A 13,968-nucleotide genomic window follows, 5' to 3' on the forward strand; every position below is an offset into this window, starting at 1 on the left:
CCATCAGGTTTCTTCATGCACCAGTCTTTCTTCTAAGCTCTGTCTCTTCCTTCCTAATCCCTATTCCCTTGGCAGAATCATCTCTGCCAAAACAGATGACAAAGCTATGATAAAAAAAATTGACACCCACTTTGGATCAATACATGATGAGTAAACTACTGAGTGCTGCATAAACATCAATCTGGAATCTGGATTTAGACTTCCTCTAGTGTACATAGTTGGGAGCCTTCCCAGAAGCCACTTCGGCCTTTTTTATTTTCTCCCTAATAGAACCCAGATTCAGTTCAGGTATTCAGCCTTCAGGAAAAGGGGGTCCTAATTCCAGCCTATGGGAAGGGTCTTAAGAGAGTGATTGCTCCAGATTGGGCACACATTATAAGACAGTCAAACTGACAGGAGAAAATTTTAATCCTTGCTCAGTATTAAAACATGTTGGATCTCCCACATACACACATCTCTCCCTATCCCACTTGATTTGAATGAAGAAAGATCTAATCCACTGGCAACAATTTTATGATGATGGAAAGGATCAAATTTAAGATGAAGTCAAAACTAAGGAAGTCAAAGCAAATTAAAGAATTCCAAAGATATTATGGGTTACACACACACACACATACACACCCCACTTGTATGTGCTTGCAAGCTTGCCTTCCTTCCCTTACTATTCTTCTGCTGATGCACAGAAAACCACGTTTGCCTCTGACTCTCCAAAACGGTCTAGTTCAAATACTTTTGAGTCCTCTGATCAAAATATCACCCTCTGAGATACCAGAGTTCTTGTATATACATCCCAATTACATTTATTTGAATCCCCAATAAACTAAAATGCACACAAGAGCAGGTACTATAACTTATTCATCTCGCATTCTGCGTAGTGCTCAACACGAAGCATTCTACAAGCGTTTCCTGACCTGAAAGATATATAGTAGTATCTACACAAAACTGTCCTGGATATTAAATCAATGAAACAAAATAATGTTATTAAGTTTTCCAATAAGTTTATTCAACTTTTAATGGTCTCATCCTAATAAGAACTTCAAACTCTTTTCCCCCACCAATCTTTGAAAATCTTCAGAGGGGAGGAATGATAGATATGAATTGTTTCTTTTCCTTTCAAATTACCTCTAAGTAAGCCAAAAGCCACAAAGGTACAAGATTAACTTCTCACTTACAATTTTATTTTAGTCAGAAATTCCTCCTGAATTTTTCACGGTAGTTTCTCTTGAACCTCCATTGTAATAGATGCATTTTGGGATGGCTGACCTTTTTGTTAAGAAAAAAATTTTAGGGGTGCTTGGGTGGCTCAGTAGGTTAAGGCTCTGCCTTCAGCTCAGGCTTATTATGCAATAGTCTTCATCATTTAAATTTACTACAAATTTGCACTGTGTGTTAGTGAGCTACATAGGAATAAAATCAGACAAACTGGGGTTGTGATTTTTGATAGCATCAACCCTCCTTCTCAGTCCACCCCCCATGGGAAAAATCAGTGTCAAAGGAAACAAAGGAATTTGGTCACCAAATTCAAAAAAACTGAAAAGAATTTTGCTAATCTTTCTATTAACTTTAGCAATGGCAAATTTCTATTTTCTCAACACAAACGTAAGCACCTTTCTTATTTAAGACAATGAATTTAAGCTACTGGCTTCTCTGAATTCATCTAAACCAGCAGTTACATGCTTAGTTTTGACCTAACCAGCAGGGGTCAGAGTCAGAACAAAAACCACCTAATGAAGGATTTCCATGGAAAGACATCAAACATTTAAGTGAGCAAAAATCAATTGCTTGCCAAACTGCAGAAATAATGTGTAAATAGCCAACATCTCAATGAAGATATCAAAAAATGTACAGCTCCCTTTGAAATGATTCCTAATAATTTTTAAAGTCTGAAAAAAGGTCTAAAGAAAATACTGACATTCTAATAAAAATAACACAATGAAGAAAAAAACTTAAGTGATAATCCTGGAGTTGGCTATAGTAGGTTATGGAAGCACATAAAAAAGCTTTAGAGATTATAGGTAGTTTCCTCAATGTGGCTTAAGAACAAATAGATTGTTTTGTTTCCTTAAGTATGATTTTTTTTTAAAAGATTTTATTTATTTATTTGACAGAGAGAGAGATAGCGAGAGCAGGAACACAAGCAGGGGGAGTGGGAGAGGGAGAAGCAGGCTTCCCACTGAGCAGGACCCTGGGATCATGACCTGAGCCAAAGGCAGAGGCTTAATGACTGAGCCACCCAGGTGCCCCTTGAAGTATGATTTTTTAATGGCAAAATTATATCCTGAAAATGACTTACTTGTAACATCAGTCTTTATTCCTGCAATCCTCAACAGTGGTTCAACCTTCTCATAATAGACCTGGGTAGCTTCTTTTTTGTGGCTTTGGGGGTTGAGAATTACTTTTAATGACTTTGGTCTATTTGAAAAACCTAAGAGGAAGACAAAGATAAAGTTATACAATCTTCATCAGCATTTTTTTCTTTCCCTTTAAAACCATACACTAAGTCCAGTTAGAATGTTACACATCTATTTAAATAGTATTTGCTGTTTTTATTTAAAATTCTTATAAGAGTATTCCCAAACATGGCAGTATTTTAAAACATTTACATTTTCCTAGCAGTTAAATAGGTATATCCCTCTTAAATCACGACTTAAAACAAAGCATTTCATTTACGAAAGAAAATGTGGATGAAAGCAACTTTGTGAATATTATTAGGCAATGTTCATGTATATTTACCAAACGATAGATAATATATCAACTGTTCCATTAGCATTTATTTATGGGGGGAAAAAAAGCAATAAGCTGCAAAGAACATAAAGGTTTATTGCCTCTCCTAAGATAAATATGCTTATTATTAGAATTGGGCTCTCCAGTGACCCCAGGGCTACCCAGGCCTGACCTGTGGATGGGCCCAGGGTGGAGCAGAGTACATAGGGCTGGGTCAGGGCCAGCACCCAGAGCAATGCGTGCTGGGAGCTAAAAAGAGGGTTAGGTTGAAGTTCAAGCCTGAAAAAGGGGCCAGGGGAGAAAGGACTCTTCCCTGGGGAATTGGGAAAGAAAGCCTCTCAGCGGGGATTCGATGAGAGTGCTGCCTCACAGTTGGGGCTGTGATTTGATACTACAATTTTCTGGGCTTGCAAGATGCTTATCACTTAGAACCCAATTGGAGCAGGTGCAAAGCAAATTTTCTGTTACGAAGGTGTAAGAGGGACAGAGGAGCGAAAAGAACGCTAACGACCATTTCTTTCAAGGTAAGCTGCTGTCATAGGGCCATGTTTCAAGGTTAAAAAAATAGTTACTAGCATCTGCTTTTAATAAAACCATTCCTAAAGCCAAATGGAAAAAAATCCATTCCACCAACGTCGGTTTTTGTGCCTCAAGCAGAGACAATATTTAATTTCTCATCATATTTGATAGAATACCATCCTTCAAGAGCACACACAGTTTTGAATCCAGGGAGAGTGCTGGATGAGGAAAAGATAGGACCATGCGGAACGGCCTAGAGCGTCTGTCCTTGTCCCTGTGCTTGTTATTTTGCTTGTTATTAGGCCTCTGGCAGTCTCCTTATCACCCAGTCTTAAAAATCTCAACACCTTGCTCAGTTCCTTTTGTCCTTCCAATTCCTCCATTCAAACAAGTGCCCAGATTCATGAGATGGTAACACTGTTTCCATGCCTTCCATTCTGTCCTTCCTGGCGGTCGCACTCCGGCTCCTCCCAGGCCCCTGCGCACATCTCGGCATCTCTCTGTTCACGTTCCCTGACCTCCGCATCACACCTCCATCGGGCCCGCACCATCCAAGAGTGGCCAGGGCTCCCCACTGCCTGTGGCCCAGCCTGAACCCCTTAAAATGACACTCAGAGCCCTTCCCCAACCAACTCCAACCTATCCTCCCCTCTTCCTCTCTCACGTATATTCCACAAACATTTATTGAGCATTTGTGCTGAGTACTGGAGCAAAGCGATTAACATGTGGCTTGTGTTTTAAAGGAGGAAGATGAATCCAACACATAGAAACAGCACAAAATAGACTTGGTAACGGAGAGGCACCAATCACCTTGGGAGTGTATCAAAAGAGGCTGGTTAATTCTCACTAGGGATCAGGAAAAGGGAGTATTTGAGCAGGGCTTTCGGCTCCTGTGGTTTTCACTACTTAGAATTCCCTCCTTCCTCACACCTCCTCTTACCCCCCACCCCCCTTAGCCAGTCGGCAGGAGCAGGGCAGGAGAGGAAATTCTAAGCAGAGACTAGTAGGAAGCTCAGTCAGTGCAGAGGTTTTTCTGTTCCATTTCTGCTTCCCCATCATGCTCTGGAACTACTGAATAACCTGCCAAATACCAGATATGCCAGGCTCTCCTTCTCAGACAGTTTTGTTTTTGTTTTTAATATTTTATTTATTTGAGAGAGAGAGACAGAGATAGCGAGAGACAGCATGAGCAGGGAGGAGAGGGAGAAGCAGGCTCCCTGCAGAGCAGGGAGCCCGATGCGGGGCTCGATCCCAGGACCCTGGGATCATGACCTGAGCCAAGGCAGATGCTTTACCGGCTGAGCCACCCAGGCGCCCCTCAGACAGTTTTTCTTTCTACTCCACCTTACCACCATTTCTGTGAAAATTCTGCTATTTTTTTTTTTTTTTTTAATGAAGTAGGCCCTGTGCCCAACATGGGGCTTGAACTCACAACCCTAAGATCAAGAGTCAGCATGCTCTAGGGACTGAGCCAGTCAGGTGCCCCAAATTCTGCCACCTTTTTTAAAGCTCACTTCAACACCACTTCCTCACTAAAGACTTCCCTAATCACCAACATAATTCACCTCTCTGGCTTCTCATTCCCATTTTATTCTGTGTGCCTCTATTAACTATTTTTATATCATTTATATTATAAAAAAAAAAAAAACCTGATGAAAGACCCAATATCTTGGAACTCTTACTGCCAAACCGGGGACAATATGAAATGGAGTAAAGACTGTATCATACTAAGGGGGAGAAGGAAAAACTCTGTCTTATGGTAGAATGACGACTAATAAATATGGAAGAAATGACAGAGTTAGAAAATCAATCTTTTCACCCATTAATAGTGCATTCAGGCAAGAATCAGCGATGGATGGTAAAACCATCAGTGACAGTCAGTTAGGGAACAAAATATTTCCTTATTCTTAAACTCTGTCCCTCTCTGTTGTTCTCATTACAAAGGGTACAGGGGATGTTTACAATGGGAAATCTCGCAGACCCTGCCTTAGCCAAGCGATCAGAGTTGACCATCACCTTAATGTACAAATGGACACATACGCCTCAAGATACCTTGTGACGCGTGATACACAGCACCGAGAACACAGCCCTTCTGTGTAACCTGCCCAATGTGCCTAGTGTGGATCAAACAATGATGAAACACTCCAATGGACCCTAGTTGAGGGGGTATTCGCAAAATAAAAACTGCCATACTGTCAAAGAAAGTTGAGGACCTAGTCCTGATTAAAGGAGGCTAAAGAGGACAACTGATGCGATGTAGGATTCTGGGTCAGGTAAAAAACTGCCATAAAGGACAGGACTACTATCCTTTAACCAGGAAGGACTAGGCAGATAAATCTAGGGCTCACTTTCATTAAAACACAACAAAGACAAGAAACTTGTTCTAAACTTCAGAGGCCAAGACTCAGATTAAATATCCAAATTAAGTTTACCTTACCTGGCATATTTATTGAAAGACCCTGCTTCATTTCTTAGTCAGAGGCAGTCCCAGCGTGGAAAGTGTCTAGGTAGCAAATGGTAGTCCTCAAATGTTATCATGAAAACCAACTTATTTGCCCCTCTTCCTATATCATTACTGTCAGGTAATAAAAATTTTTAGAAATAAGAAACAGTCATTTGGGGCTTATGAGGATAAGCACATTGTCATTGAAGGCTTATAGCCTTTAAATATACATGTATATGTGTATTAAATATACATATAAAGGCTTATAGCCTTTAAATATACATGTATGCTACATGTCCCCTTCAACCTTTGTGACACAATCCCCTTAGTCAGGAAAGAGCTAAAACTATTCAAGATTTTCTAAAAAGATTTAAGCAAATTAATTTTATTCTTAAGCCTCAGTTACAACAATGGCAATAGAAACTAAATAAATTAATCAGAATGTTTCATTCCTTAGACATCCTGATAAATTGAGCTCTTTTAAAACATAAATCAACAAAGCCAATTCTTCACCAGAGCATGTATTCATTTTCTCATTTATCTTTTCCTTTTGGGTGCTCTTAATTTGATGATTATGAAGCTAGAGTCTAAGTATAAAAAAATTAGATAGCAATTTGATACCTATTTAGAGATCAGAAGGGGGGATTTCTATTGAATAAAGCAAGATTTTTTTAAGATGTTCATCATTGGGTAGAATAAAGAGATCTCATTAGTAAGTCTCCAACCTCTCTTCTCTTAGGCTCCCTCCTCAAGCCTCTCTACTTTATCCAGCCCTTTGTGCATACCATGCTCCCTCTACCAACTCTGCTCTGTCCGCCCACCTACACTTGCTGCCACCATAGCCACTTTGTCCAATTAATCTTTATTCTTTGTTTTGATCTCACCTCAGTCATTGCTTCCTTGGGAAAAATTTCTATGGGCTCCTTGGCTTTGCGACCTTAGCTAGGTCATTGCCCCCTAATCATTTGTTCCTACAGGTCCATACACATTCCAGTCTTGATTCTTACACTATAATTTTATATCTATTTATTATTTATATTCATATATTAGACTTGAAACTCTGAGGTTTTTCTCCATATTCTATCTTCTTAGTGTAGGACATAGATGATCAAACATATGATTAATGAATAAAAGGGTAGCCTTCAGCCATATAGACAGTAATGGCATCCATTCATTTATTCACAAATAACTGCATGCATTCTATTTGCCAGACAGGGTTCTAGAAGCTGAGGCTCTATCAGTGAACAAGCAAGCTTCTGCCTTCATGAAGCTTCCATTTTAATGGTAGGGGACAGAATTACTAAGAGAATTCAGAGTATGTTAAGTGGTAATAAGTTCTAAAGGTAAAATGAAACCTCATAGTGGGAGAGGAGGAACACAAAGGTAGAAAATATGACTTCCTGGACAAGGAAAATCAGATCACTCACAGACATTTAGAAGGACTTTGGCTTTTGTTCTGAGTGAGAGGAGAAGCATGGTGATTTTTGAGCAGCACAGCAACATAACCCTGGATGTTAAATGGATCACTCAAGCCTGTGTGTGGAAAGCAGATGCTGTAGGTACAAGAACAGACAAAGTAAGAACAGTTGCAATATTCCAGGCGGTAAATGACTGTGCTTGGATTAAGTAAAGTGGAGATTATAAGAAAAGCTAGATTCCAGATATATTTTGAAGGTAGAGCTGACAAGATCTGTCTACTCTTTAGATATGTTATATGAAAGAGAATAGTCAAAGAGTAGTCAAATTATGGCTGGATAAGGGGAAAGTGACAACACAAGAAGGGTTAAGAACTAGTGAAAAGTGAAAAAGTGGTAGAATCAATTAATTGAGGTCTCCGGGTGGGGGGGGGGTGAAAAATTTTAGGAGTTGAGAGAGTAGATCGATTAAGTTAGAAAGACAGAAGCCAAGAGCCACATGAAGAGTAGGATGCTTCAAAGTGAGATTGAGTTATTGGTAATAACAATAATAAAACCTGATGAATGTTATATTCATCAGAATCATCTGAAGGGCTTCTAAAAACACAGATTTCTGGGTCCCAGATCCAGGAATTTTGGACTCAGTAATCTAGGGTCTGAAAATATATTTATAACAAGTTTTCAGGTGATGCTGATGATGTTGGTCCAGAGATCACACTTCGAGAACCACTTCCCTAAAAGTAGGATTATGAGAGGTGAATGAAGTGTAGGATCAAGATCTTTGAGGGAGAAGAAGCTAAAAATGGAAAGAACATGCACAAAAGCACACAGAATTATGGCCGCAGTAGTGGTTGTAGAGAAAGACCACGAGACAGAAACTAATATCTTCAAGGAGTAAGAAGAATGAACCAGTAGTCTGCACAGGACCACAACAAGTAGCACTAAGCTAGTGGTGTCTAATGGACTGAGCTTCAAAAATGAGGATTTTTTAAGAGAGGAAAGAAAATGGTCTCAAAATAGCAGTGAGAAGAAAGAAACATATCAAGACATTGACAACACCTCCAGGACCAGTGGTCTGAAATGAAGGACAGAGAAAACAGCCACGACAGGAGGGCTGTAGGGGAAGCTATAAACTCCTGGGAGAGCTGGGTCTCTCTACTAAAGCAAGAAGGCAAGGGAAATTTGGGGGAAGTAGTTGAAAATGTAGGAGATTTTGCTAATGATGGACTATTCATTCCACAGGGCAAACTAAAATAGTGTCTGGAGTTAAGAACAGTGGGGATGGTGTTGTGTTAGAAGGTACAGAGAGAGTCTTAAAGGAATGGCAGTACAACTGATGAAGGGCCTTAGGGAGTAACACGGTATGAAAGAATTGTTTGCAGCAGTTGAGGTTGGAAACCCTGTGAGGGTGTGAGGAGTGGGGTCTTGCCCCAAGCACACAGAGCTCTAAGAACTTATCTTCCCTCCAGCCAATGCCAAAGCTGGGGAGGAGTAATGTTGCCTGGAACCAGAAGAGCTCCAAATCCCGTCCCTCTCAGGAGACCAGCCAGTGTTCAAATCTACACCCAAGTCTGTGTGAGGCACTTGGTTATACTCTTCACGAAGTGATCTCAGTGCAAATGTTCTGTATTTGAGAGTCACATGCTCTGTTGTCTTCTGTACAGACTGACACATTTTCATGGTACAAAATTCAAAATCTCTGTTTTCAGCTCATTCCTTGATACCCAGTTTCCCTCCTGGGGGATAACCACTGGTATCACTTTAAGAAATCTTCCAGAAATAGTCTATGCATATATAAAAATGCATGTATTTGTTCTTTGGCTTTTTACATAGATGGCAGCATTCCTACCCACTATTCTCTATCTTGCTTTTTTTCCTTTTACTGTATTTTGGAGAGAATTTCATATCACTACATAGAGTATGATTCTCACTGTATTTAAAGCTGACTGGCATTTTTGTATGGATGAACCTCAATTTAAATCCCCTGGAGAGGCGCCTGAGTGGCTCAGTCGGTTAAGTGTCTGCCTTCAGCAGGGTCCCGGGATAGAGCCCTGCTTCGGGCTCCTTGCTCAGCGGGGAGCCTGCTTCTCTCTCTCCCTCTGCCTGCTGCTCCCCATCCTTTGCGCACGTTCTCTCTTTCAAATAAATAAATAAAAATTTTAAAAAATGTAATTAGTCCCCTGGAGATGTATATTTAGGTTGTTTCCAATCTTCCTTTACTGCAATGAATGTCATTTTGCATCTATTTGCACGTAACTGCAGGACAAACGTCCAGAAGTAGAATTACTGGATCAAGGGGTATGCACCCTTGAGAGTTTATCCTATTCCTAAATTACCTGCTGTTGAAACAGTTCAAGGTTGTGACCCCCCAAAAACTGGGTGCTAGAGTCAAAGTAATTCATCTTAAGTCTTGGCTCTTCCACTTACCAACTGTGTGACTTTGGGTTATTTGTCCAATTTCTCAGTTTTTTAATTTCCTCATCTGTAATATGAGGATAATAAGACTACTTCCTACAAAAGGCAATTGTGATGATTAAATCAGCAAATTTAAGTGCTTAGCAAGTGCACAGCACACAGTCAGTAATCAATTTATTGTTATTACTACCAACTTACACTCCACCAGGAACTGAGTATCTGTTTCCTTATACCCTTATAAACCCAAAATGTTTTCAAACTTTTTGATCTTTGACAACGTGAGAGAAGAAATATTGTATTTCAAGCTAATTTCAATTTACATTTCTTTTTATGAGGCTGAGAAATCTTGAAATGTTTAAGAGATACTTTTATTTTTCTACGAACTGTCAGTTTATAGCATTAACTGATTTTCTTCATAAAGCTATAATTTAATATTTTGTATTTGCTCTTGTATAATTATTTTTTAATGACCGTATTTCAGAATTGAGGGTGGAATTCTTAGAACCAAAGCTATTCTTAATAAAAATCACCACACTCTTGGAAGGAGAAAAAAAAAAGAAAATTAACCTTTTAAGTAAGGTTAATTTTAAATAAATAGCCTATTAAAAACCTTATTTAATAACATTAAAATATGAAAATTAATTTTGTTTATGACTTACAAATACTTTTCTGTGTCACTGCCTTTAATTTTTATTTATGCCATTTTCTCTGAGAAAGATCCTTTTGATATTTCTGACAGTTTTCATTTTACACACCTATAGATTTATTATTTTTTATGGTTCCTGGGTTTTATGTCATATTTAATAGTTCCCTTTTGTGACCAAAAAAACCACTATATTTTTCTTCTAATTAATTTTATGGTCTCTGTTTCATATTTTTATTTAAGCATATCCAAAGTGTCTTTTTAAAATAATTTCTTAAATATTTTATTTATTTATTCGAGAGGGCAAGGGAGTGTGAACAAGGGGGAGGGGCAGAGGAAGAAGCAGACTCCCCGCTGAGCAGGGAGCCTGATGCAAGGCTCCGTTCCAGGACCCCCGACTATGACCTGAGCGGAAGGCAGACACTTAACTGACTGAGCCACCCAGGTGCCCCTAAAATTTCTTTTACTAGAGGTATAAAATTGGGATTTGACTTCACTCTTTTGTCAGATGATTATCCACCTGTCCCAACATCATTCATTTGGTAATATTTCTCTTACAGATTTCAAATACCACCTTTAGATATATTAAATTTCTGAATGTGTTTGGATTTCTTCTGAACCATTTAGTCTGAGGTCTACTGATCAATTCATATGTTAGTGCCATATTTTGAATTTAATGAGATTAATGAGAATACCTCAAGTTTCTCCATGTAGGCTTTAAAATGAGATATTTTAGGATGTTGAGAACATACCCATCTATTCTTTTTTTATTAAAAGTTGCTTTTTTTATTAAAAGTTGGCATTTATACACAAGTAGACCAATCTATAATTTTCCTTTTTTGGATTTGGATCATCAGATGTTGATATCAATTTCAGGTAAGCTCTATAAATACAATCTGGGAGCTTTCTTTTTTTTTTTTTTTTCCTATGCTCCCCAATAAACTATTGAATCGAAGTTTCCTGTTCCTTAAAGGTATGGTAGAGACCTCTGTGAAAATATCAATGTTTTTCTGTTTGTTTTTTTAAGGAGTACCCCCCCCCCCAAAAAAATGTTACCTTGGTGGTAATTGGTCTGTTTAGATTTTCTATGTCTTCTAGAGTCAGTTTGGCCATTTTTACTTTCCTAGAGAATGGACTTATTCACTTCATCCTTCTCCAAGGAGGCAGCCCAGGTTGCCTGCTGAGTTTAGTTACTGTCCTCTTATGAGTAGTAGTAGCAACACTATTTCCCCCTGATAATTAGAACTGATCACCTTTGCCAGCATAGCAACTTCATTATTATTTTTTTTCCATTTGTTGGTTCAGTCATATGGTTCAAAATAATGTAGCCAGGTAATTCTCAATGTCCAATTCAATTGAACCATTGTCACGTTCTCATGTGAAAGTATTCTTCCCTCATACTAATACCTCTAAATCAGCAGAGTTCAGAGTTACAGGGGCAGGAAACAAAAATTTTATGAGTGGGTCATTGGCGGTGAAGTTAAGAGGTAACACATTACTTCTCTACTTGGTTTGTAGACCCATGTATTCTGTTTATGGAACTAAAAACTACTTTCACAAAACTTTGTTTTCTGGGTAGAATATAATGTAATACAACAGGAAACCTGGTAAGACCAGCAAATCCCATGATTCATCAGCCAATTGCCTCACTTCTTTGATATAACTGAGTCCCTTGATCAAAAGTAGTACAGATTGTAAATTCATTGAACAAGGTATTTAGTAGGGTTATAGATGGTAGTGTTGTCAGTAACAGGGTGGATGGGAAATTCAAATCTAAAGTAAACATTCATAGCAATGAGGCCTAACTACTAACTTTCCACAATGGAGGAACTCCAATGTAATCAACCTGCCACCAAATGGTTGACCAGTTGCTCTAAGATGTAGAACCCATACCCAGGCTCAGGGCTGATCTGTTTGCAGGTAGAGTACTCAGTAATAATAGGAGTCAAATCAGTCTTAGTGAGCATAAGTACTTGTTTTTAAACCCACATATTTCCCCCATCTCTGCATGAAGGCCACTTTGTTTGTGTGTTCATTGTACAAGCCCTACAGTTGCTTTTTTTTTTTTTTAAGGTTGCATTTATTTGACAGAGGGAGCACAAGCATGAGTGGGGAGCAGAGGGAGAGGGAGAAGCAGACTCCCCGGTGAGCAAGGAGGCTGATGTGGGGCTCCATCCCAGGGCCCTGCGATCATGACCTGAGCCAAAGGCAGACGCTTAACTGACTGAGCCACACAGGCACCCCCCTAGGGTTGCTTTTAAAAGATCCTGACTGACAAGTGTAGAATGGGGTACCTTGCCTACCTAATTAGGTCCTCTTTTGAAATAAATGCTCTTTGGCGAGCATTTATATAAAACAAATCTCATTCTGTTCTTATTCTGTGAAAACTAACTTTCTTCCAAGTTCCTATTTGGCAAGCTCTTAACAACTGTCCATGCATCAATATGCATTTATCCCTCTGGCTTTCACTCCTTAATAACTAGTACCAATTGTCTGAAGTTCTGCCCATCCTGATTTTCCTTCCCTATCTTAGTAACACTCGAGTGGGTCTGTAATTCTTCCGTAGCTCATTTCTATTGTATCATGAAGAACCCATTTATTTCCCTTAGTTTACTGGTCATAGAAAACATTTCATGATGCCACATATGAAGGGGGGCAAAAAAAGAAAGCAATGCAGCAACAATTATAGGCCACCAGTATATTTGATTTACTAGACCCTTTTCCTCTAGTCCTTTCATCATATTATCTGTACCATACAGCTTTTTATTTAAAATAGCTAGAGTATTTTACGTTTTATACAACTGAACTCTAATACAGATGTCTAAAAGAAATCTCAAAGGTCACATATTCAAAACTGAAATTTTTATTTTCCCTACCAAATGGGGTCTATCTACCCATAGTCTTTGCTATTTTACTAAATAAGAACTTCCTCCTTCCACCTGCTCTAGTTAGAAACTTTACTCCGAAAACTGGTAATTAAAAATAACTAATTATGCACTTACCCTGACTCTTTATAAGTACTATATTTATGGGTAACCAAATAGTACCAGTAGAAAAAGAAACATCCTTTTTATAAAAGAATAACACTATAATTTAGAAAGAATGATAAAATACAAAAATTTCCCTGATCTACCCTTAAATAATTAGTTCAAGCAAAGATAATAAATGTTAAAATATTTATTGAGAGCTAAATGCTCTCCCTGGTCCCTGAGTACCACTGAACAATTATCTACTAGTTTCAAATAGAAATATCACAATGGAGGGGCGCCTGGGTGGTTCAGTCAGTGAAGCGTCGACTCTTGGATTCGGCTCAGGTCATGATCTCAGGCTGTGAGGTGAAGCCCTGCATCAGGGTCTGCAATGGGCATGGAGCCTGCTTAAAATTCTCTCTCTGTTCCTCTCCCTCTACCCCTCCACCCCCTGGCTCTCTCTCGCTCTCTCAAAAAAAAAAAGTTACAATGGAGAGATGGAGCTGTCACCTCTTTGACTCCGGGATCCATCTTAGCCTTGGGGAATCTATCTTATCCACATATCGTGGGATAGTCAGACATTACATACCACCTGAGATAATGAAATATGAAGTACCCAGTACCACTTATGAAGTATTTTTGCACAATATGAACCTAATTAAGCCTTTAGATTAGAAATCCAATTTTTAGGTAATAAAGAGAATAGAAAAACAAGTTAAATGATACCACAAAGAAGCAATCAGACAGCGGTACAACAGTACTGCTCAAAGAGTGGTCTTCAGAATGACAAACTAGCATTGCCCAGACCCACCGAATCAGAATGTTTGGGAATGGGGGACA

The 13,968-nt window shown here is 38.9% G+C and overlaps 1 protein-coding gene across 1 annotated transcript in view; it reads right to left on the reverse strand.

Moving 5' to 3' along the window:
- CERKL (CERK like autophagy regulator) overlaps positions 1–13,968 on the reverse strand; it is a 108,812-nt gene that overhangs the window by 26,131 nt on the left and 68,713 nt on the right. The window contains exon 3 of the mRNA XM_036107916.2: positions 2,294–2,425. Coding sequence (XP_035963809.2) covers positions 2,294–2,425 — 132 coding nt within the window. The remainder of the gene's footprint in view (positions 1–2,293; positions 2,426–13,968) is intronic.

The sequence above is a fragment of the Halichoerus grypus genome, chromosome 4 (assembly GCF_964656455.1).
Source record: "Halichoerus grypus chromosome 4, mHalGry1.hap1.1, whole genome shotgun sequence".
Lineage (NCBI taxonomy): Eukaryota > Metazoa > Chordata > Mammalia > Carnivora > Phocidae > Halichoerus > Halichoerus grypus.